The sequence below is a fragment of the Phyllostomus discolor genome, chromosome 5 (assembly GCF_004126475.2).
Source record: "Phyllostomus discolor isolate MPI-MPIP mPhyDis1 chromosome 5, mPhyDis1.pri.v3, whole genome shotgun sequence".
NCBI lineage: Eukaryota > Metazoa > Chordata > Mammalia > Chiroptera > Phyllostomidae > Phyllostomus > Phyllostomus discolor.
In genome coordinates, this window is record NC_040907.2 from 37,573,411 (window position 1) to 37,593,939 (window position 20,529).

The window sequence follows — 20,529 nt, forward strand, 5'->3', positions numbered from 1 at the left end:
TGAGCTCGCAGGGCAGCTGTGTGGCGTTAATCACGTCAGACACCTGCGGGGTAAAGGTAACCGGTTGCTAACAACAATCGCCGCCATTTACAATGCACCAGGCACTGTACGTACCAAGTCAGTAATTCGTTTCTAGCATCGTGGGAGGTACGCCGAACGATCATGATCTCTATTTCTCAGGTGAGGAAATAGAAGTTTAAAATTTTGCCCACGATATCCCAGGGACAGAGCCTGGATCAAATTTATCAGATTCCCAAAACTTTTTCCTGCTTTCTTCCCCTTCAGCTCCAGTTTTCATCTTGCTCCAATAAAGGAGAAGGGAGTGGTTTCAGAGCTTCGTTTTTCGCCGCCTGGAGAATGGAACCAAGAGCTAGGAGGTGGCGGCCCGCCGGGCAGGCAGGGGGCTGGACCCTCGGAGCTTTGGGGACAGTGGGCGGGCCCAGCTCTGGGCCGGCCCTTCCGTGGGCGGTGCCGGAGGCCAGAGGTCGCTCTGCGCCGACGCGAACTGTGCTGGAGTCCGTGACACGGCGTCTGCGGCCGGGCACACTTATATCTGTGCAACGGAACTCCCCATCGCCCGCGTTCCGCAGCCTCCCGGGACCATGGTGGCCCGCCTGCTACTGCGTGCCTGGCCGCGGGGCCCCGCCGTGGGCTTGGGCGCGCCCCGCCGGCCCCTGAGCGCCGACTCCGGGCGGGGCCAGTTCCTGCAGCGCAGCATCGTGCCCACTATGCACTACCAGGACAGCCTGCCCAGGTGAGGCCTTGCCGGTCCCCGCTGCCCACTCTCCGTCCAGGATCAGCCCCAGTCTCCAGGCTCTCATGGCTCTTCTAGTGAACCCAGTTCTGACCCCAGACTCCCACCTGGGACGCTGCCACATCCCCCAGTCTGGAAATCCTGTGACTTATAGAATCTCTTGACACAGGGACCTCAGAACGCGCCAATTTTATTCTAGAACGTCCCACTGCCCTCTCACATTCTCCGTCCTGACCCTTTCTCAAACTCTCTCCAATAACCCAGCTTCCAACCAGATACCCTAAGAGTTCCTCACATTTTCCCCTGCAAAATAATCAGCCTACATTACTCCAACGCCACTCTAATCCCTCCACCTAGGGTGTTCCCTGAGGTGCTTTCATGACTGTCCCAATTCTTGCCCAGAAATATGGACAGGCCAGTTCCCGATACATAATAGTTATCATCCCTCAACTTCTCCCAGCACTCCATCTTCCTCATCACTGTTACCCAGAACCCCCAGCACCACCGCCCCCCACCCCCGCCCGCGACGGCCTGTCAACAGCACTCTGCTCTTCTAGCGCCCTCATCAGTTCCCCACGCACACTGCAGCACTCATCTTCTCCCCCAGGTCCTCAGCATTCTTGGTCCAGTCTTCACCTGGAAACCTTTCACCACTATCAAACCTTCCTCAACACGCCCCCTAAAATATCCTCCCTAACCCACATAACCCCCTGCAACTGCAGCCCACCCGCACAGAATTCTAGGTACTGCCCTCAGATACCCCTCCCAAATTCTTATTCGGATTAGATCTAGGGCCCACCCAAATTATATCTATTCCTTCTCACCAGGCTACCCCTCCTCTTCTAAACCACCACCTAGAATCTACTTCCCCAGTGAAAACTGTCCCAGTAAATCTTTCCCTCCTCCTTACCCTTTCCTTCACCCAGTATTTTCTTTAATCCAGTTGCCGGTATTCTCAGCCTTCAAACTCCAGCCTTTACCTGAACTGTCAGACCTCCTTCTACAATATTAGAAATGTTCCCAAATTCCTTCAATCTCTAAAATCAGACTTTACCTTTTCTACTCACCAGTTAGTTCCTGGTGCCACATTCCAAATTTGTCTCAAAGATACTTTTGTCTTTCTCTCCAAACTGCCATCAGGAAACTCCCAGTCCAGGGGCTGGAGACCAGTGCTCCCCACCCCATGAATAGAACAAAGATTGTAACAGGCATCACCCCCAGATACTGGGTTGCTGTTTTTCTTCACATTCAGGATCCCCTAAACCCATTGTCATCACTGCCTACCCCCACCCTGTCAGGAAAGTCACCCAAGGTGGTACCTGTGAAATTATGGGAGTGCAGACGTCTAAAACAAAAATGAGATTAGCCCCAGTCTCATTTAAATTTGGCAAGAGGTAGGGGTAGAGGAAGAAAGACTCTTTTTGCCTGTAGGATAAGCCTGGGACACGCCTCCTCCTTAAGCCCGCAGGCGCCTGTATGTGGGGGAAAGGTGAGGAGTGACAAAACCTGCCTGCTGTTTGCCAAGCCCAGCTGCAGATGGCCCTTGATTTTCTGGTCCCTGCCTGGGCTCCATACAGGTTTAAGATCCGAGGGATTTTCTCCATTTTAGAACTGGAAAGCTGGGAATAATGAATATTCAAGATCATTTTCCCCAACCCACAGTACAAAATCTGTAGGAATTTGAAGCTACCACCCATGCATAACCTTAAACAAGGACCCCCTCCAAGCCTCCATTACCTCAGTTGTAAAGTGGGGTTTAGATACAAAATTCCTTTTATCTCTGAGATTCTAGACTGGTAAAATGTGTTACCTTTGACATTCACTTGGATGTGACACTTGGTGAAAAGTCCTGGCTTTGAAGTCTGGTAGAACTGATTTCAGAGTCTGGATCTTATACTCTGTAAACTTCAGGCAATTCAGTTAGCCTCTCTGAGCCACAGCTTTTACCTATGAGGTAGGAATGGAACACACATCCATTGGGCTATTGTGGTGATAGAGTGAGATGTGACGCCTAGAATGGGAAACTATCCTGATTAGCTGGCCAGGGTGGTCCCTTTGTATTAGGTGGTCCAGCTGGATCTCCCACTTCTTATTCCTGTGATCTCACTGCTGCCTATTGACCAAGTGGCCTAGGGCTCCCTTCTTCCTGGGAACCCTTACATTGTCATTTGCTTGCCTTTTATTTTTTAATTTTAAAAAATATTTATTTATTTATATTTAGACAGAGGGGTAAGGAGAGAGGGAGTGAAACATCAATGTGTGGTTGCCTCTCAAATGCCCCCCTACTGGGGGCCTGGCCCACAACCCAGGCATGTGCCCTGACTGGGAATCAGCAACCTTTCCATCTGCAGGCCAGCACTCAATCCTCTGAGCCACACCAGCCAGGGCGGGAAGATTTATTTGTTTGTTTGTTTATTCATTCATTCATTCATTTATTTATTTGTCTTTTGTGTTTTTACATGATACAGTCATCATTGGGATAAAGTGGTCCTGGTGGATGTCAAGACAATCTACCTGAAGGGCATTCCTTTGGAACCCAGACATTCCTGTTTTTGCCTGTTATCCTCCACACCTTGTTAACTCTGGCCTCACTTTTGAATTCTAGAGAACCTGTCATATCTGGAACACAAGTTAGATAAAGCAGAGACCACACCTAAACTAATTACTAAAATTCTGTGTCACACCAAAATATATATTTTTTGCTGATCTGATAAAAAAGTAGGTATAATTTTGATTCATTCACATTGGACAGCTATTGTGTTGTCATTTTTTAATTTGACACTCTAAGGGAAAAGAGGTCAGTGCTCCTGACTAAATAGTTAAATTGCATTTTTTAAAAAATTCGTGGGGCACACTGGTTGAAAATTGCTGATACAAAGTGATTAGTCATAAGAGGGCAGAGGACCAGGTCTTGAGTAAATATGCACTTTTAGGGCAAGAGGACATAAAAGTGACTGAGAAGATGGTGTCAAACCAGCAGGGTGGGAGGAGAAAATGTCTAACTGCATCCTTCAAGGTTATCAGCCAGCAGTCTGACGGGGAAAAGAGACATAAATACGTAAATTCCACTACATGCAGTAGAGAAGGACGCAGTGTCCTGGGATGGGTAGTGGGTAAAGGAAGGAGCAGCCAACTGCTTCATTTGACATACATTTATTAAGTGCCCATTCTGTGTCAGCCTGTGTGCCAGCGGAGGTCTGAGGAGAGGTTTCAGAGGAAGACTCCCAATGAATGGTAAGCCCCACCCCTGTACATCACCATAAGCACAAGAGCCAACCCTGCATTTCTTCCCAGCTGCACCTTCAGTGACACCATGTTGGTAGTTTGAAATTGGGCTGGTGGGAGATTTACAGAAATTGGTTAAGTGCTACAAATAAGGCTTTCACCTCCTACCCACCGGAAAGCTGGCTTACTAACCCACCACCCCTTGGAGTGGATAATGTGAAGGTGCAGAGAAGGTGGTACAATTGATTTGGAGAGGAAAGAAACTTGTTTAATGTTGATGGCAGGTGGCGGGCAAAAGGAGGGTGCTAGTCCTTCCTAGAAGTTGGGGAAGGGCTTTCTTTGGAGAGAAATTTGAAAGCTAGTATTTTCAGAGTACAGTGGACTCTCAGTGTCCTCAGGGGATTGGTTCCAGGAGCCCTTGCAAATACCACATTCACAGGTATGCAAGTCCTTCATATAAAATGGCCCAGTATTTGCATATAACCTATACACACCCTCCCTTATACCCTAAATCATCTCCAGATTACTTGCTGTACCTAATACAATGTAAGCAGTATGTTAATAGTTATATTTAGGGAACAATGACAAGAAAAAAAAGTCTGTATATGTTCAGTTACACATGCACTTATAGGCCTAACTACATAGTACACGTCAGCAACGTGACTTTTTTCCCCACATATTTTCATTCTGCAGTTGGTGGAATCCATAGATGTGGAACCCACAGACACAGAGAGTTGATTGTAGTCAGATTTTGAGAGAGGTGAGGAGGTAGGCAAAGTACTGGAGAAGTTACAGAATAAAACTTTCAGAACAGAAGGGGGGCTCTAAAGGCATAGTAAGAGTTACATGGGGCCAAACTGGATGTTGCTAAGCAGATGGAAGGAAATAGTAGCAGATAAGCTCTGTGCCTGAGGTGGAAGGTGTTGAAACAGGAGCAGGAAACTAGGAGGGAAATGGAAAGGAGATAGAATGAGCTATTTATGGACATAGATAGATATCTGCATGTCTATAAATGTACATTTAGTGTTTTATTGCTTACTGTATGTCAGATACCTTCCTAATTTTATATGTATAAAAAATTCATTTAATTCTCATAATAGCTCAGTGAGCTATTATTTAAGGAATGGAGAAAGGGGGACTGGAGAGGTGAGAAATTTGCCCAGGACCACATGGGCAGTAAGTGGCAGAATCCAGGCTGCAAACCCAGATTCCAAAGGCTGTGAATGTAACCTGTCCACACAGTAGATGTGTTGGAGATAACTTTGTGCTGGTGGAGTTGGGACTTAACCAGGTGGGATTTCTGGTCTCTCTGTGGGGCAGTTCCTTTCTCCAATTTGTAGATCCAGAAATGGAGTCTGAGCAACCTCAAGTAATTTGCTGCCTATAACCATATAACTAGAGATTTAAGTGGCAGAGCTGGGAGTCAAGCCTAGGTCTGATTCTAAATGTTGTCTTTGTTATCAACATTCCTTCTTAAAAGACAGGGTCTTTAATGACTCTCATCCCCCATCAAAAAATAAAAACAAAACAAAACAAGAGGGACAATGTCTGCCTTAAGGACAGACGTCTGAATTAAACAAATTTAGCTTCGTGAAAAGCTCACTGTTCTGTTCCTGGTTGTTTTCTTATCCATTTCATTGTGAACCAGTACCTTCTTAACCTTGGCCGTCGTCTGCCAAGTATTAGATAATGTGATAATGTGGACTGTATTGCTATTTGGCATTTACATTGAGGGCATTTTATATAAGGCAAAAATATAGACCTGGTAAGTTTGGCATATTCATTATGTTATTTTTTATTTTATAGAAAACCAGTGCTTTTTGTGTCCATGATAAAAAAAATTTATACAGAATCTATACTGCTTCAATGTAATTCCATTGAGAAACTTCAGTTTCTATTGTGTTAGTAACTAAAATATAAATCATCACTCTGAAAACTGGCTTAGCCTACTAATGTAAGTTCAGAGTGGAGCAAACACTCCAGAAGCTTCTTAATAAGCACTGTTTTTACAAAACCACCATTGTTTCCAATTTAGAGTTTTGTTTAAAAAGCATGTAAATTTTCATTAATGTCCCTATAGTATTAAAACAATCTTGAGAAAAGTCAGGGGGTAACTTTGTGATTATGAAATAGCTGGGTCAGTGTTTGGGATTTGCTGTGACTGGGAGGGGACCTGTGGTTGTTAAGTGTCGTGAATGGTCACTCAATGCAACCTCAGTTCAGGATGGCTATAAATAATTCAGATTTACTTTTTATATCATTTTTTGGATGGACCATGCATTGGAAATGAACTGAAGAACCACCGCATATGTTACAGTAAGGTTTTAAACTACATTTTATGGACAGCTTTCCAGTTTTCCTAAATGGTGGCTGTATTTAGATAATTTTAAAGTATCAGTGTTCCTTTGAGTTGGCAGAGGTAACCTAACACATTCCAATTAAGTTTTGGTGCTAGGGGATTTATCTTTCAATAAAATTTTTATTATTATTACTTTTTAAGGAAACAGGGTTCCAATTTGGGGGGGGCGGGGCTGAGAGCACTTCGGCTCTGAGCCCTTCTCTCCCACCAGACCCAGAGCTTCTCTTGCTCTCCAAAAGACTACGAGCCAAAACCATGCCCAGACTTTCCCCATTTCCTTATCTGTCCTAAAGCCAGCCCTGCACACAGGTCTCCATCCTCTCTGGAATGTGCACTTGTGGGTTTCAGAGTCATCGTCTTCTCGCAGCACCTCTCTTTCAGGATCTGGGGCGCACTGCTCTCAGTCTCCGGATGGCGGTTCAGGGAACCATGTGCCGTGCTGCGCTGGGTCATGGTGTCCCAGAGGCTGGAGCCCGAGAGGCACCCGCCCAGCGTGGGACCCTGCCTCCAGGAGCGGGCTTCCAACCACGCAGGGCCTAAGCCCCTGGTGGGCCCAGCATCCGCCTGGCCCCACGAGTCCTCCCGTCCATGTGGGGAGCAAGGGCCAGAGACCCAGAGTGTCCAAATGCCAAAAGCTTAGAGAGAAAGAGAGTGCCCCAATAAAATTATTGACATGAAAAAGAAAGTACACCTCACTAATACTGTCCATGTGCTTTAATTTCAATGTGGCCCAGTAGCTTCATTGCTGTAGCTGTCATTGAGATCTACTGGCAGAGAATGAGGAATAAGAAAGGGTGTAGGAAGATCTGGTTCTTCCTCACAGGACTCCTGGTGGCTGGGCATGGCCCAATGGTTGACCCCCCCTTTTGGCTGGCCCTTGGACAGACTTGTGTTGCACTTTTGTATTGATCAGTGTTGTACAATGCGCAAGAAAATTGAAAAATATGACTTTTTTTTTAATCTTGGGGGAGAAAAGTGCAGTTGTTCAAACTAAGAGTAGAATTCAAATCAGAGCTGACACAGGTCTAACACAGGTATTATAACTGTGGCCAGGAAACAGGGAGATTTGGGTAGCTTCCACCTCCCCATTTTGAATCTATTAGTGTACAAGTTCGGTCCAGAAAGTGCCCAGCTATGTAATGTGAAAAATGGAGACATTTATTGAAGAAGATACAAGTAACACTGTACATAGGACAGTGATGCCTCAGTATCCTTCATGATAGGCACCTTGGGACCTCACACAGTTCTCCCAGCATCTCTTCCACTGTTCAAAACACTCTGCAAAATCCTCTGTCGGAATCTCCAGCAACGGGCTCATTGTATTTTCCTGAATTGCATCAACAGTCCGACGTCTCTTCCCTTTCAAAGGGTGATTTGAGTTTTAGCTGGAAGTCACAGGGCGTCAAATCTAGGCTGTAGAGAGGCTAAGTCACCTAGGTGATTTGATGTTTCACCAAAAATGCTGCATGAGATGCAGCCATTTCATTTGTATTGCATCTCTCAACCTGTGAACATTGAGGTAGTACTCCTTACTAATTGTTTGGCCCGGAGGGGCAAACTCATGATGGACACCGCCTTCCCAATCAAAAAACACAGTTAACATGATCTTGATCTTGCTGTGACTTTGTTGTGCTTTCTTTGGGTGTGGAGAACCAGGCAACTTCCGTTGGGGCGACTGGGCCTTCATTTCTGGATCATAGCTGTAGACCTGATTCATCTCCAATTATGACCTTCTTGAGGAAATCTGGTTCATAGGTAGCAGTTTGAATCAAGTCATTAGTACCTCCAGCATGATATTCCTTCTGCTCTGATAGCAGAAGCTGTGGAATATATTTTGCCATGACACATTTCATGCCAAGATCCTGTGTCAAAATCTCAGACACAGTAGATTTTGGAATCCCCAGATCAGCCTCTAGTTCTTAGACCATCAGTCACCCATCTTTGTTGATTGCAGCCCATACACATTTAACATTCTCAGGTGTTCTTGTGGCAGGCCTTCTAGGACGTGGGTCACTTTTAACATATTCTCAACCATCTTCGAAGCATTTGTGCTACACTTTTGTTTATGCTGCACTGATTGCATCATCCCCAAAAGCCTTCTGAATCATCCGAATAGTTTCTATGGAGGAATGTTCAAGCTTAATGCAAATTCATTGCTCTATTCACTCATTTTGAACGTGATGGCCACACACTACACATGCTCACTCACAGCATATATACCGCCCCCACTGAGTAGTACAGTGAAGTCATCATTGTTCACACATGCACATTCTAGTCCACTCTCCTTGGCTGCCAGGTTACACTGATGTCATGCAAACCATTCTTGTTATATTAGCAATGGCTGGACTTTTTCTGGATAGACTATATATACTAATTTAGCTTATGAAATTCATTATTAATATATTAAAATTATTTTACTTAAAAATATAAAATATACTTAAAATTTTTAGAAAGTTACCCATGATACTTAAAGCATCAGTAAACCTATCAACTCTAATTTGTCTGTGGTTTCACATTGTTGGGGGGGGGTTTGGAAGGAAATTATCCATTAATTAGTTTATTAGTTTGGGTTGTGAAGCTAATTAACCTGTTTCACATATCACCCTTACATCGACCTTGCTTTCTCCTCAGGCTGCCTATTCCCAAACTTGAAGACACCATTAGGAGATACCTCAGTGCGCAGAAGCCTCTCTTGGATGATGAGCAGTTCAGGTAAATGCTGAGAACCCTGAACGACCGTGGTTGGGTGGTTCAAGAGAAGCTGGCAAGTAATGGGGCACTGTGCTTCAGGAAGAATCTGCAATTTGATTGGGCTTCCAGGGACCTGGGACCTGATCTCTACATTTGTAAATTCAGGAAATAAGTTTTTTACTCATGAAGGGCTAACCAGATCTCTCTAACCAGACTCAACAGGTGATAGTTTATAAGCCAGAATGGCAAATTTGCACAGAATCTTGGCAGATGTACCTGGGAGGCTTGCTGGTATTGGCCATTTGCAGCAGGCATGTGCTCCTGGTGAGGAGATCCATTGAGGAGAGCATATGGCAGACCAGAGGTTTGCTTGGTGAGCATGTGTGCTGGGTTGGATAGTGCACCCCCAAAATTCATGCTCTTTTCAGAACTTCAGTACATGAGCTTATTTACAAGTGAGGTCGTTACAGATGTAACCAGCTAAGGTGAGATGATACTGGAATAGGATGTGTCCTTAATCCAATGTGACTGGTGTCCTTACAAGAAGAGAAGAAACGGAGACAGCTATGTGATGATGAAGGCGGAGATGGTGGTACGTCAGCAAGCCAAGGAATGCCGAGGATAGCTGGGAAATCACAGAAGCTAAGAGAAAGGCATGAGTAGCTTCTCCTCTAGAGTCTTCAGAGAAAATATGATACTGTCAATGCCTTGATTTTGTACTTCTAGCCTCCAAACCTATGAGAGAGTAAATTCCTGCTATTTTGAGCTCTCCAGTTTGTGATACGTTGTTATTGTAGGAAAGTAATACAGCATGGAATTGGGAAATAATACTGGATATTGTAAAAAAGTGGATCGTATTAAGGTCTTACATCCTAGCGTAGTACTCTTTCTGTGATGGGATTTTTTTGTGCAGGTAGCTGGCATTGTCTTTGAAACCACAGAGTCCTTCACTGGACAGTGATGGAAAAACACAGATGAACTGTTCATAATCTAGTCCTCTACTTTTAAGTATTTTTTATTAGTCTCTTGAAACTTCTGTTGATATGGTGATAGTTTAACAGCTCCCAGTTATTAAATATGTTTCAAACTATCCAAAATCTGTAGCTTTATAAATATTTTTTCATCTTGTAAGGTGGTGTATGATCTCTGTTTTATGCACAAAGAAACTGAAACTCAGACCAAGGAACTTCCTGCAGGTGCCACAGTTTGAAAGTGACAGAGCTAGAATTCAGACTTAGCTCTTTTTGACCCCAAAGCTTATATCCTTTTGTCCATGCCACCCTGCCTGCCTCTGAGATTACAGATAGTTTTATGCGATGTTGACTAATTATCCTAGTCATTTATTTTTAATTTATTTTTTAATTATATTTTATTGATTATGCTATTACAGTTTTCCCAATTTCCCCCCCTTAATCCCCCCTTCATCCTGCACCCCCCCAACCCTCCAGCATCCCCCATACCCCTTAGTTCATGTCCATAGGTTGAACATGTAAATTGTTTGAGTCCTCTGTTTCCTATACCATTTTTGCCTCTCCCTGTCTATTTAATGCCTACCACTTATGCTTCTTCTTCCCTGTTCCTTTTCCCCCTATTCTTCCCCTCCCCCTGCTCACTGAAAACCCTCCGTGTGATGTCCATTCCTCTGATTCTTTTCCTGTTCTAGTTTTTGTTGTTTTTCTTTCTTTTATTTTTTTTTTAGGTTCATTTGTTGGTAGTTGTGAGTTTGTTGTCATTTTACTGTTCATAGTTTTGATCTTTTCTTAGATAAGCCCCTTTAACATTTTATATAATAATGACTAATGACTTGGTGATGATGAACTCCTTTAACTTGACCTTATCTGGGAAGCACTTTATCTGCCCTTCCATTCTAAATGATAACTTTGCTGGATAGAGTAATCTTGGATGTAGGTCCTTGCCTTTCATGACTTGGAATACTTCTTTCCAGCCCCTTCTTGCCTGCAAGGTTTCTTTTGAGAAATCAGCTGATAGTCTTATGGGCACTCCTTTGTAGGTGACGCTTTCCTTCCCTCTTGCTGCTTTTAAGATTGTCTATTTGTCTTTAATCTTGGATAGCTTTATGATGATGTGCCTTGGTGTGTTCCTCTTTGGGTCCAACTTCTTTGGGATTCTGTGGGCTTCCTGGACTTCCTGGAAGTCTATTTCCTTTACCAGATTGGGGAAGTTTTCCTTCATTATTTGTTCAAACAAGTTTTTAATGTCTTGCTGTTGTTCTGGCACCGCTATAATTTGGATATTGGAACATTTCAGGTTGTCCCAGAGATTCCTCAGCCTCTGTTCATTTTTTTGGATTCTTGTTTCTTCATTCTGTTCTGGTTGGATGTTTATTTCTTCCTTTTGGTAACAAATTGTTGCTTTGAGTCCTGGTTTCCTTCCTCTTCCTGTTGGTTCCCTGAATATTTTACTTTATTTCATTTTGGGTATCTTTCATTTGTTTTTTCACTTTTTGACCAAGCTCAGTCAGTTCTGTGAGCATTTTGATTACCAGGGCTTTAAATTCTCCACCAGACAGGTTGGTTGGCTATCTCCTCCTTGTTTAGCTCTCTTTCTGATGTTTTGCTTTGTTCTTTCATTTAGGCCATATTAGTTTGCACCTGTTAAGTTGTAAGGGGGCGGGGCCTTAGGTATTCACCTGGGCAGAGCAATCCTTCTTGCTGCCCTGCGGAGGGGCCTATAAGGGAGCAGCCAGAGAGGGAACAGAGCAGCTTCCCTGCTTGTCTCGAGCACACTTTCTAACACACTCTCATGTGAGACTGGGAGTTTCTCCCACTGTGGCAGTCGCCACAGTCCACAGTCAGCTCTGAGTCTTAGTTTGGCATAAAGACAGCCCCTCCCATGCAGCCTGCCCCCTCCCTGCAGCCAGCCCCACCCCCATGGTCTGCTGCCTCACTGCGGTTTTTCTCCCCCTTCCGCCTTACCAGTCTGGTTGTTCTGACTGACTGTTTCTTTAATTCCTTGGTTGTTGCAGTTTCATGCAGTTTGATTTTTCTGGCACTTCTGGTGGTTTATTGATTTTAGATTGGTTGGTATCCTCCTTTTGGTTGTGCAAGGAAGCGAAGGGTTTCTACCTGCGCCTCCACCTTGGCTGGAACTCCCCAGTCAGTCATTTAAAAAAGATATGCGAGCCTTGGCCTGGGTGGCTCAGGTGGGTGGAGCATCATCCTATAAACCGAAAGGTCGAGGTTCGGTCCCTGGTTGGGGCGCATATGAGAGGCGGCCGATTGATATTTCTCTCTCACCTCGGTGTTTCTCTTTCTCTGTTCTTGTCTCTAGACATCAGTAAGCATATCCTCAGGTGAGGATAAAAAATAAGGTATCTTATATTTATTCGTTTTGGATTTATTCTTGTTCTTCTGATCAGAGTACTTTCGATCTTGGTCCTAGGTTCTAGGGTACACTATTGGGGACTCAAAGTTCTGTGTATGAGTTTTTGGTCATGAATCTAAAAATCATGTACTTTCTGCCATTATTTGATTCTGTCTTTTCCTGAACATTTCAGGAAAACGGAAGAACTTTGCAAGAGTTTTGAAAATGGGATCGGACAAGAACTGCACAAGCAGCTGGTTGCTCAGGACAAGCAGAATAAACACACGAGCTACATTTCAGGTAGGTAGGCCGGGCTGCAGGCATAACTTTTCCCCGAGCCCTCTGTAACTGAAAGTAAGGCAGCTCTCTCCTGTTCGGTCTCAAAAATATCTTTGGTGGGACCACACTGAAATGATGTCATTCTCTCTCCCTGAGGTAAACGATAAGGCTGAGTTCATGCTCAAGATCAACGGCTTGCTTCCTCTGCAGGCGGGGTCAGGACAGCACTGATCATTGGTTCTCTCTGAAGCGGATGCAGGATGAAGTCCCTGTGTGCATCGTTCTAGTTCCTTCACAGTCTGGTCTAAGGGCCCTCTCCAGTCTTTGCTCTTACTGTTCTCTCTGCCACACTGCATGCTTCAACAGAGCAGAACAATGCATTTCCTCAGCCCATTAATTCTTGTGTGCCTTTACTCATGTTGCCTCCGCTGCCAACTTTTACCTGGGAAATTTCTTCCTTCAAGACTCGGGTAGGGTGCTTGCCAAAGGTGATGAAAAGGCACAGACATCCAGTTGTACAGTTAGTCAGGGACGTAAGGCACAACATGGTGACTGCAGTTAATATACTGTATTGTAAAATTGCTCAGAGTGCAGACCTTAAGAATTCTCATCATAAGAAAATTGATTTTGTAACTGTGTATGGGAATGGATGTTAACTAACTTACTGTGGTGATCATTTCACAGTATCACGATAAATATAAATATGGAATCATCATAGGGTACACCTGAAACTAGTATTTTGTTTTATGCCAATTATGTGCATAATGGAAAATAAAGTAGGTTGATTTTTTAAAGTATGTTTTATTGATTATGCTATTATAGTTGTCCCATTTCTTTCTCCCCTTTATTCCCCTCCTCTTAGCACCCCCTGTCCCACCAGCAATCTCCCCCCCTTAGTTCATGTCCATGGGTTGTACGTATAAGTTCTTTGACTTCTCCATTTCCTATACTGTTCTTAACTCCCCCTGTCTTTTTTGTGTCTACTTATGATTCTTATTCCCTGTCTTATAACCTTTTCTCCCATTCTTTCCCCGCCCCTCCCCACTGATAACCCTCCATGTGAACTCCATTTCTGTGATTCTGTTTCTGTTCTAGTTGTTTGCATAATTTGTTTCTGTTTTTTAGGTACAGTTGTTGATAGTTGTGAATTTGTTGTCATTTTACTGTTCATAGTTTTGATCTTCTTTTCTCAGTAAGTCCCTTTAACATTTTATATAATAATGACTAATGACTTGGTGATGATGAACTCCTTTAACTTGACCTTATCTGGGAAGCACTTTATCTGCCCTTCCATTCTAAATGATAGCTTTGCTGGATAGAGTAATCTTGGATGTAGGTCCTTACCTTTCATGACTTCAAATACTTTTTTCCAGCCCCTTCTTGCAGGCAAGGTTTCTTTTGAGAAATCAGCTGATAGTCTTATAGGAACTCCTTTGTAGGCAGCTGTTTCCTTTTCTCTTGCTGCTTTTAAGATTCTCTCCTTATCTTTAATCTTGAGTAATGTAATTATGTGTCTTGGTGTGTTTCTCCTTTTGATATGTATCCTCATTCTCTAAATGGTATACCTATATTACTGAGTTTTAACTTTTTTTGTTTTAGGCATTGTCTATATACCCACACTCATACATGCCCAATCCCTATCCCTTATTTTCACAGTATAATTATTTGTAATTTTGGTCAGCATTCACCAGTAATTTTAGTATTCAGCATTTACACTGTTATAATCATGTAAATGCTGTTGTCAGCTGAGTCATATAGCACACTGGGATTGTTTTTTCTTTCTGATATGAACTTTTTGTTTTTCCTGAAGTCAACTGTTAGTTTATACTTTCTTATGTTTAGCTTTCTATGTCCTTAATAGTTTATCTGGGAATCTTTTAAGTTTTCACCTTTCTCATCACCTGTAGTTGCTGTGGTTGGTTTGTTTTGCCCTCTTTTTCAGGTGCCTCACAATCCTCTTCTTTTGAGGATTGAATGAGGTAGTAAAAGGCAGCCGTAGGCTCTGTGGACGAGGGTGGGGTTGTCAGTCACAGCTTCACTGTAATGCGCTCTGGCTCAGCCAGGTCCTCGGGTGCCCCTTGGGTCAGTGTCTGTGGGTTAGGCTCCCAGGGAAGGCTTTTCCAGAAAACTGCCAAAAGGTATTTTCCTGGTCACTATTGTTTAGAAGTGGGAAGAAGCTTGAGATCTCAACTGAGATTTATGTCTCACAATTTTACTTTTTCCAGAGAATAAAACTTAAGTCTTCTACTGGAGTGGGAAGAGTATCTGGGAGGTGGGAGTGGGAGTCTAATTACATAACTCTTCAACCAGATGTGTTGGCTGTCGATTCCTGAGCCCCCTGGGAATCTGCACATCATGTTATTTCTTGTCATTCTCTGCTCTCGGCTTAGGGCCGGCTTTCTTGAGTCTGCTTTAGTCATTACCAGTGGCCTAAATAAATGCTTTTCATCTTCTAGTATTTGCTCTTTTCTCTTCTTTTGTTGTCTTTGCCTTATTGGTTTTTGTCTTTTCAAAATTATTTTACTGAAGGGATCAGAGGCATAAATTCACATCTTTTTCCATCAAATGTGTTTCACACACCTGCTCCTTAGTGTGTCTTTTCTCTTACTGTTGCAGTGCATTTCATTGTTCAGTTTTGTTTGTCTCCCGCACCACTGATCTTTCAAATCGAAGTCCATGTCCTGTTCCTTTCTAGATCCCCTGGACCAGGGCCTGATTCTCAAGGAGTGACGTGGTATAAGTGGCCCAACAAATGAATAATAGATTACTTTTGTATTTATTAATCCTTTCCCCAGTGCTTTACATGTGAAAATTATTTACTCTAGTGGAAAGTGGCCTTTAATAGCAGAGTTCATCCATGCTTGCTAATCCCGGCAGGGACTTCCTTTGAAGACACATTTTCTGATAAAATACTGCTTTTTACGACTGCTTCTGGTATTTTTACAAGCAAAACACCCACTGGAGTGCAGAGAGCTGGTTTGAGTGGTCCACACACACTCAGGGTCATCTCTGACTGCTTTTTGAGCATGTCCCAAAAGAGTGCGTGCACCAGTGTGCATGATACACAGAACAGTGGCGAAGACCTGCCCCATGTTTGGGAGACAGTGAGTGTGAATGTGTCTCTGAAAGGAGACAGGGCAAGGGAACCCTAAGGAGTTGGGGTGGGAATTAACAACTACTTTGTTTTAGCTTAAAGGTGTTAGTGTATTTTATTCATTTAAGAGTCAAGAAAGAAAACAAAATGAGGAAGGAAATGCAATTAACAAACATTAGGGGAATGCAAATCAAAATCACAGTGCTGGTTACTCACTGGATTGGCTCCGTCAGAAAGACAAACGATAACAGACACTGTGAAGGATGTGGGGAAACTGGAACCCTCACGCCCTGCTGGTGGTCGCCGTGCGGCCCCTCAGGAAGCACCCCAGCAGCTCCTCAGAATGTTAAACACACACTTACCTCGTGACCCACCAGTTCCACTCCTTGCTATTAATATACCCTCAAGAGAATTGGGAACATATATGCACACAGAACTTGTACGTACCAGCATCATTCGTAATAACCAAAAATGAAACAACCCAAATACCCATCAGCTGATGAATGGATAAACAAAATGTGCTATATTTATATAATGGAGCATTATTCAGCCACGAAAAGAAATGAAGAACTGATACATGCTACAACATGGATAAACCTCAGAAACATTATTATAAGGGATAGAAGCCATATGTAAAATGCCACATTGTATATGATCCTGTTTCTATAACATGAATTATTACAGAGTGGAAAAATAACTAGGAAATTCCTCCCACTGGAGGTTGTCATTACTTTTGCATATGCTTGATTGTTTTTTCTTTCTCAAATTATATTTTTAGGGCCTGCATTAACTTTTTATGTTGTTCTTTTTTTTATTTATATATTTTAGGCCCCTGGTTTGATATGTACTTAACTGCTCGAGACTCCATTGTCCTGAACTTTAACCCATTTATGGCATTCAACCCTGACCCGAAGCCTGAGTATAATGACCAGCTCACCCGAGCAACCAACATGACCGTGTCTGCTGTCCGCTTTATGAAGACGCTCCGGGCCGGCCTTCTGGAACCAGAAGTGTTTCACCTGAACCCTGTCAAAAGTGACACTGATACCTTCAAGAGACTCATACGCTTTGTGCCTTCCTCTCTGTCTTGGTATGGTGCCTACTTGGTCAATGCATATCCACTGGATATGTCCCAGTATTTTCGGCTTTTCAATTCGACTCGTTTACCTAGACCCAGTCGGGACGAACTCATCACTGATGACAAGGCCAGGCACCTCCTGGTCCTGAGAAAAGGAAACTTCTATGTCTTTGATGTCCTGGATCGAGATGGGAACATTGTGAGCGCCTCTGAAATCCAGGCCCATCTGAAGTACATTCTCTCGGACAATAGCCCTGCCCCTGAGTTCCCACTGGCGTATCTGACCAGTGAGAACCGAGATGTGTGGGCAGAGCTCAGACAGAAGCTAGAGAGTGGCGGCAATGAGGAGGCCCTGAGGAAGGTGGACTCTGCTGTGTTCTGCCTCTGCCTAGATGACTTCCCCATTAAGGACCTTGTCCACTTGTCCCACAACATGCTGCATGGTGATGGCTCAAACCGCTGGTTTGATAAATCCTTCAACCTCATTATAGCCAAGGACGGCACTGCCGCTGTCCACTTTGAGCACGCTTGGGGCGATGGTGTCGCAGTGCTCAGGTTTTTCAATGAAGTGTTTAAAGACAGCACTCAGGCCCCTGCCATCACCCCGCAGGGCCAGCCGGCCAGCACAGACTCTTCTGTGGCGGTGCAGAAACTCCAGTTCAGGCTGAACGATGCCATAAAGACTGGCATCAGCGCTGCCAAGGAGAAGTTCGATGCCACCATGAAAACCCTCACCATTGACTTCATCCAGTTTCATAGAGGAGGCAAAGAATTCTTGAAGAAGCAGAAGCTGAGCCCTGACTCAGTGGCCCAGCTGGCCTTCCAGATGGCCTTTTTGCGGCAGTACGGCAAGACGGTGGCCACGTACGAGTCCTGCAGCACCGCGGCATTCAAGCACGGGCGCACCGAGACCATCCGCCCCGCCTCCGTCTTCACGAGGAGGTGCTCTGAGGCCTTCGTCAGGGAGCCCTCCAAGCACAGCGCGGGAGAGCTTCAGCAGATGATGGCCGAGTGCTCCAAATACCACGGCCAGCTGACCAGAGAAGCAGCCATGGGTGAGACGGGGGGTGGGGAGGTTGCCCTTCGGTCTTGTTGCCCTCAGCACTGGGGTACGCCTCAGTAATGCTCTGCTCCACATCTGATTTCCTCCCCTTCCCTAGGTTTAATCTGTCTGCCAGCTCCCGGGTGATTACTTTTTTCTACCCTAATAGTCTGAACAGCCAGACGGGACACTAGAGGTCAAAATGTGCTCTCCTAAGCTGGGATGATGAAATGCATCTAACTATCCTCACTGAAGGTCACTTTCAGCTGTGACACGCGGTTCTCTGTTTATTGGCCGTTAGACTCAGTTTTGACAATTTAGGGTTTCTAACTCTGCAGCCCCTCTTCACTTCAGATGTGGTGTGTTGACTCCCTGTAAACAGGTCGTCTCAGCAGCTCTTCTCAGACCAAAGTGTCATCCTTCTTTGTCTCTTTGTGCCAAAATCTGAGACCTGGAAAGGACCTGGAGGGTCATATAGTCCAATCCTTTCATGCAGCCAAATTCTGGCACTAAAAGAGACCTCTGGTCTCATCCTTCTCCATTTCACAGGCCCGCGGCTGAGGCCACGGGCGCAGGGGTCCATAGGAAATGAGCAGTGAGCTGTCCCTCCCGCCGCTGCTCCTGCTGCTCTGGCTGCTTCCGAGGGAGGCCTGTCCTTGCCCTGGGCTGCTGAGGAATCTCCGAAGCCTCCTGCTGACGTGTCAGGGAGGCTGGGGACTGGGAGGGGACCTGGCGGCTTGGCGCCGCCGCAGCCCTCGCCTCCGCACGGAGGTAGCACGGGGGTCCCGGCACAGAACCCGTTCCCCTTGTGAAGTTCCTGTCTGTCGTCACGCCAGAGATCAAAGGCCTCTGAACCACGACAAGCACTTTACTTCCACATGGTGGTTTTCTCTCTCGTCGCTGTCAGTCAGGCTGTGTGTCTTGTTTCTACGTGTGTGTGATGTGTGTGTTACGTGTGTGCTCCGGGTTCCTCAGCCGCGCAGTTCTCGCGTGAATGCGGTGGCCTGGTGGAAGGCACTAAGCGATCTGATTAAAATGTATACGGTTTTTTTTTTTTTTACCACAACTGAATTATTTTTGTTTCTTATGTTAGCAATGACAAATGTATGCCAAATGATTAGTGGATGTATGTTTTTTAATTTAATATTTAAATAAAATATTTGGGGGGGAAAAAAAAGAAATGAGCAGTGAAGGTGAATTAGAGCCCTTTCCAGTTCGTTCCACCGACTCACTGTTGTTTTACACTTGACTTGGACTTTGCGTTTTGTCTTAGTTTTTGAGTCTGGAGCTCTCTTCATGTACTCACTTTTGAGTGTTTGACTAAATTGACTTAGTTTCAGACTTTTAAAATCATTTGACACTCATTTTTAACTCAGCTGTTGACAGCTTTTTCTTAAGAAAATATTCTAGAATGAGCTGCTTCAGAGGTTGGTGAGCTGGAGGTGTGCAGGCAGAGGTAGACAGACCCTTCTTCTCCCCAGGATGCTGTGGAGGGGACTTCTGCGAGGGTGGGAGGTTTGGCGAAGTGCCTTTCAGTTCTGCGATTCTGAGACTGTTTTTTGTTTTGTCTCCTGCAGGCCAGGGCTTTGACCGACACTTATTTGCTCTGCGGTACCTGGCAGCAGCCAAAGGGGTTGCCTTGCCTGAGCTGTATCTGGACCCTGCATACAGGCAGATAAACCACAACATCTTGTCCACAAGCACGCTGACCAGTCCAGCAGTGAACATTGGCGGCTTTGCCCCCGTGGTCCCTGATGGCTTTGGCATTGGGTATGCTGTTCATGACAACTGGATAGGCTGCAATGTCTCCTGCTACCCAGGCCGCAATGCCCGGGAGTTTCTCCAGTGTGTGCACAAGGCCTTAGAGGACATGTTTGATGCCATGGAAGGTAAATCCATCAAAACTTAGCTACTGGGCAGGTTAAGAGCCCCCATCACTTCATCAACATGAAAATTAAGGCCCCTGTAGCCAATAGGTGCTATTCTGTGACTAATGAAATGTATTATGAGGTGCCTGTGCAGCCTGAGCTTTCAAGTCATGTGGTTTTAAAGCTAAACATGTAACTTCTAAGTGGAATTAGATCACAATGAAAAATAATGTGAGATTTCAATTTTACGGGTATTTGGTCAGGAGGTAGGATTTGGAAAAATAACTCAGGATATTTATTGTTGAAGCAGAAATAAAATTTAATTGTTGCTTGGAGATGTTTTTTTTTTTTTTAACCTAATTTCCTAATCTCTACGAAGAACTTTCCAACAATAAATTCAGTAAGCTCAGGACGTTCCCATTGGCTCCTGGCTCTTCTGGTGATGGTGGGAGACGCTGTTTCATGTTCCCTGTACATTTGCTGCTTTGTCCTGGGACATCCTCTCTTTAAAAATCCTCTTTATTTTTCTGAATGAATTGCCGATGCTTGATTCGGATAGTCCTGCAATAAAAGTTATTCCCATGGATTTAGGGATTTGTACTTGACTAGTCTTCCAGCCAAATGAAGATTTATAATTGGTGTGTATTTATTTAAACCAGTTGAATCTTATGTGCTAATCATGGCCTGATGCAGAAGTGATCACTTTGTACATTTTGCACTTGAAACTTGTCCATTGAGTGATGTGATCATAGAATTTTAACAATTTACTGTTAGAACACTGCTGTAACATGAAAGGAAGGGTGGTGTTATTTTTT

General features: G+C 44.4%; 1 protein-coding gene across 2 annotated transcripts; it reads left to right on the forward strand.

Annotated features, from left to right (window-relative positions):
- Positions 1–500: 500 nt before the first annotated feature.
- CPT2 (carnitine palmitoyltransferase 2) lies at positions 501–20,297 on the forward strand. Of its 2 annotated transcripts, XM_028513181.2 has the most exons (5): positions 501–754; positions 8,970–9,050; positions 12,547–12,653; positions 16,555–17,859; positions 19,424–20,297. In XM_028513181.2, the coding sequence occupies exons 1-5, from the start codon at positions 603–605 to the stop codon at positions 19,753–19,755; spliced, it is 1,977 nt and encodes a 658-aa protein (XP_028368982.1). In that variant the 5' UTR covers positions 501–602; the 3' UTR covers positions 19,756–20,297. The 2 variants fall into 2 exon arrangements, with proteins under 2 accessions (XP_028368982.1, XP_028368984.1); XM_028513183.2 differs by lacking the exon at positions 12,547–12,653 and having other exon boundaries at positions 617–754.
- The last annotated feature ends 232 nt before the right edge of the window (positions 20,298–20,529 follow it).

Excerpts from the sequence above, each read along its gene's own strand:
- CPT2 (XM_028513181.2), top strand. The coding sequence starts at position 603 with ATGGTGGCCCGCCTGCTACTGCGTGCCTGGCCGCGGGGCCCCGCCGTG. Across the intron at positions 755-8,969 it reads TACCAGGACAGCCTGCCCAG|GCTGCCTATTCCCAAACTTG; the intron begins GTGAGGCCTTGC and ends CTTTCTCCTCAG. Across the intron at positions 12,654-16,554 it reads ACACACGAGCTACATTTCAG|GCCCCTGGTTTGATATGTAC; the intron begins GTAGGTAGGCCG and ends TATATATTTTAG.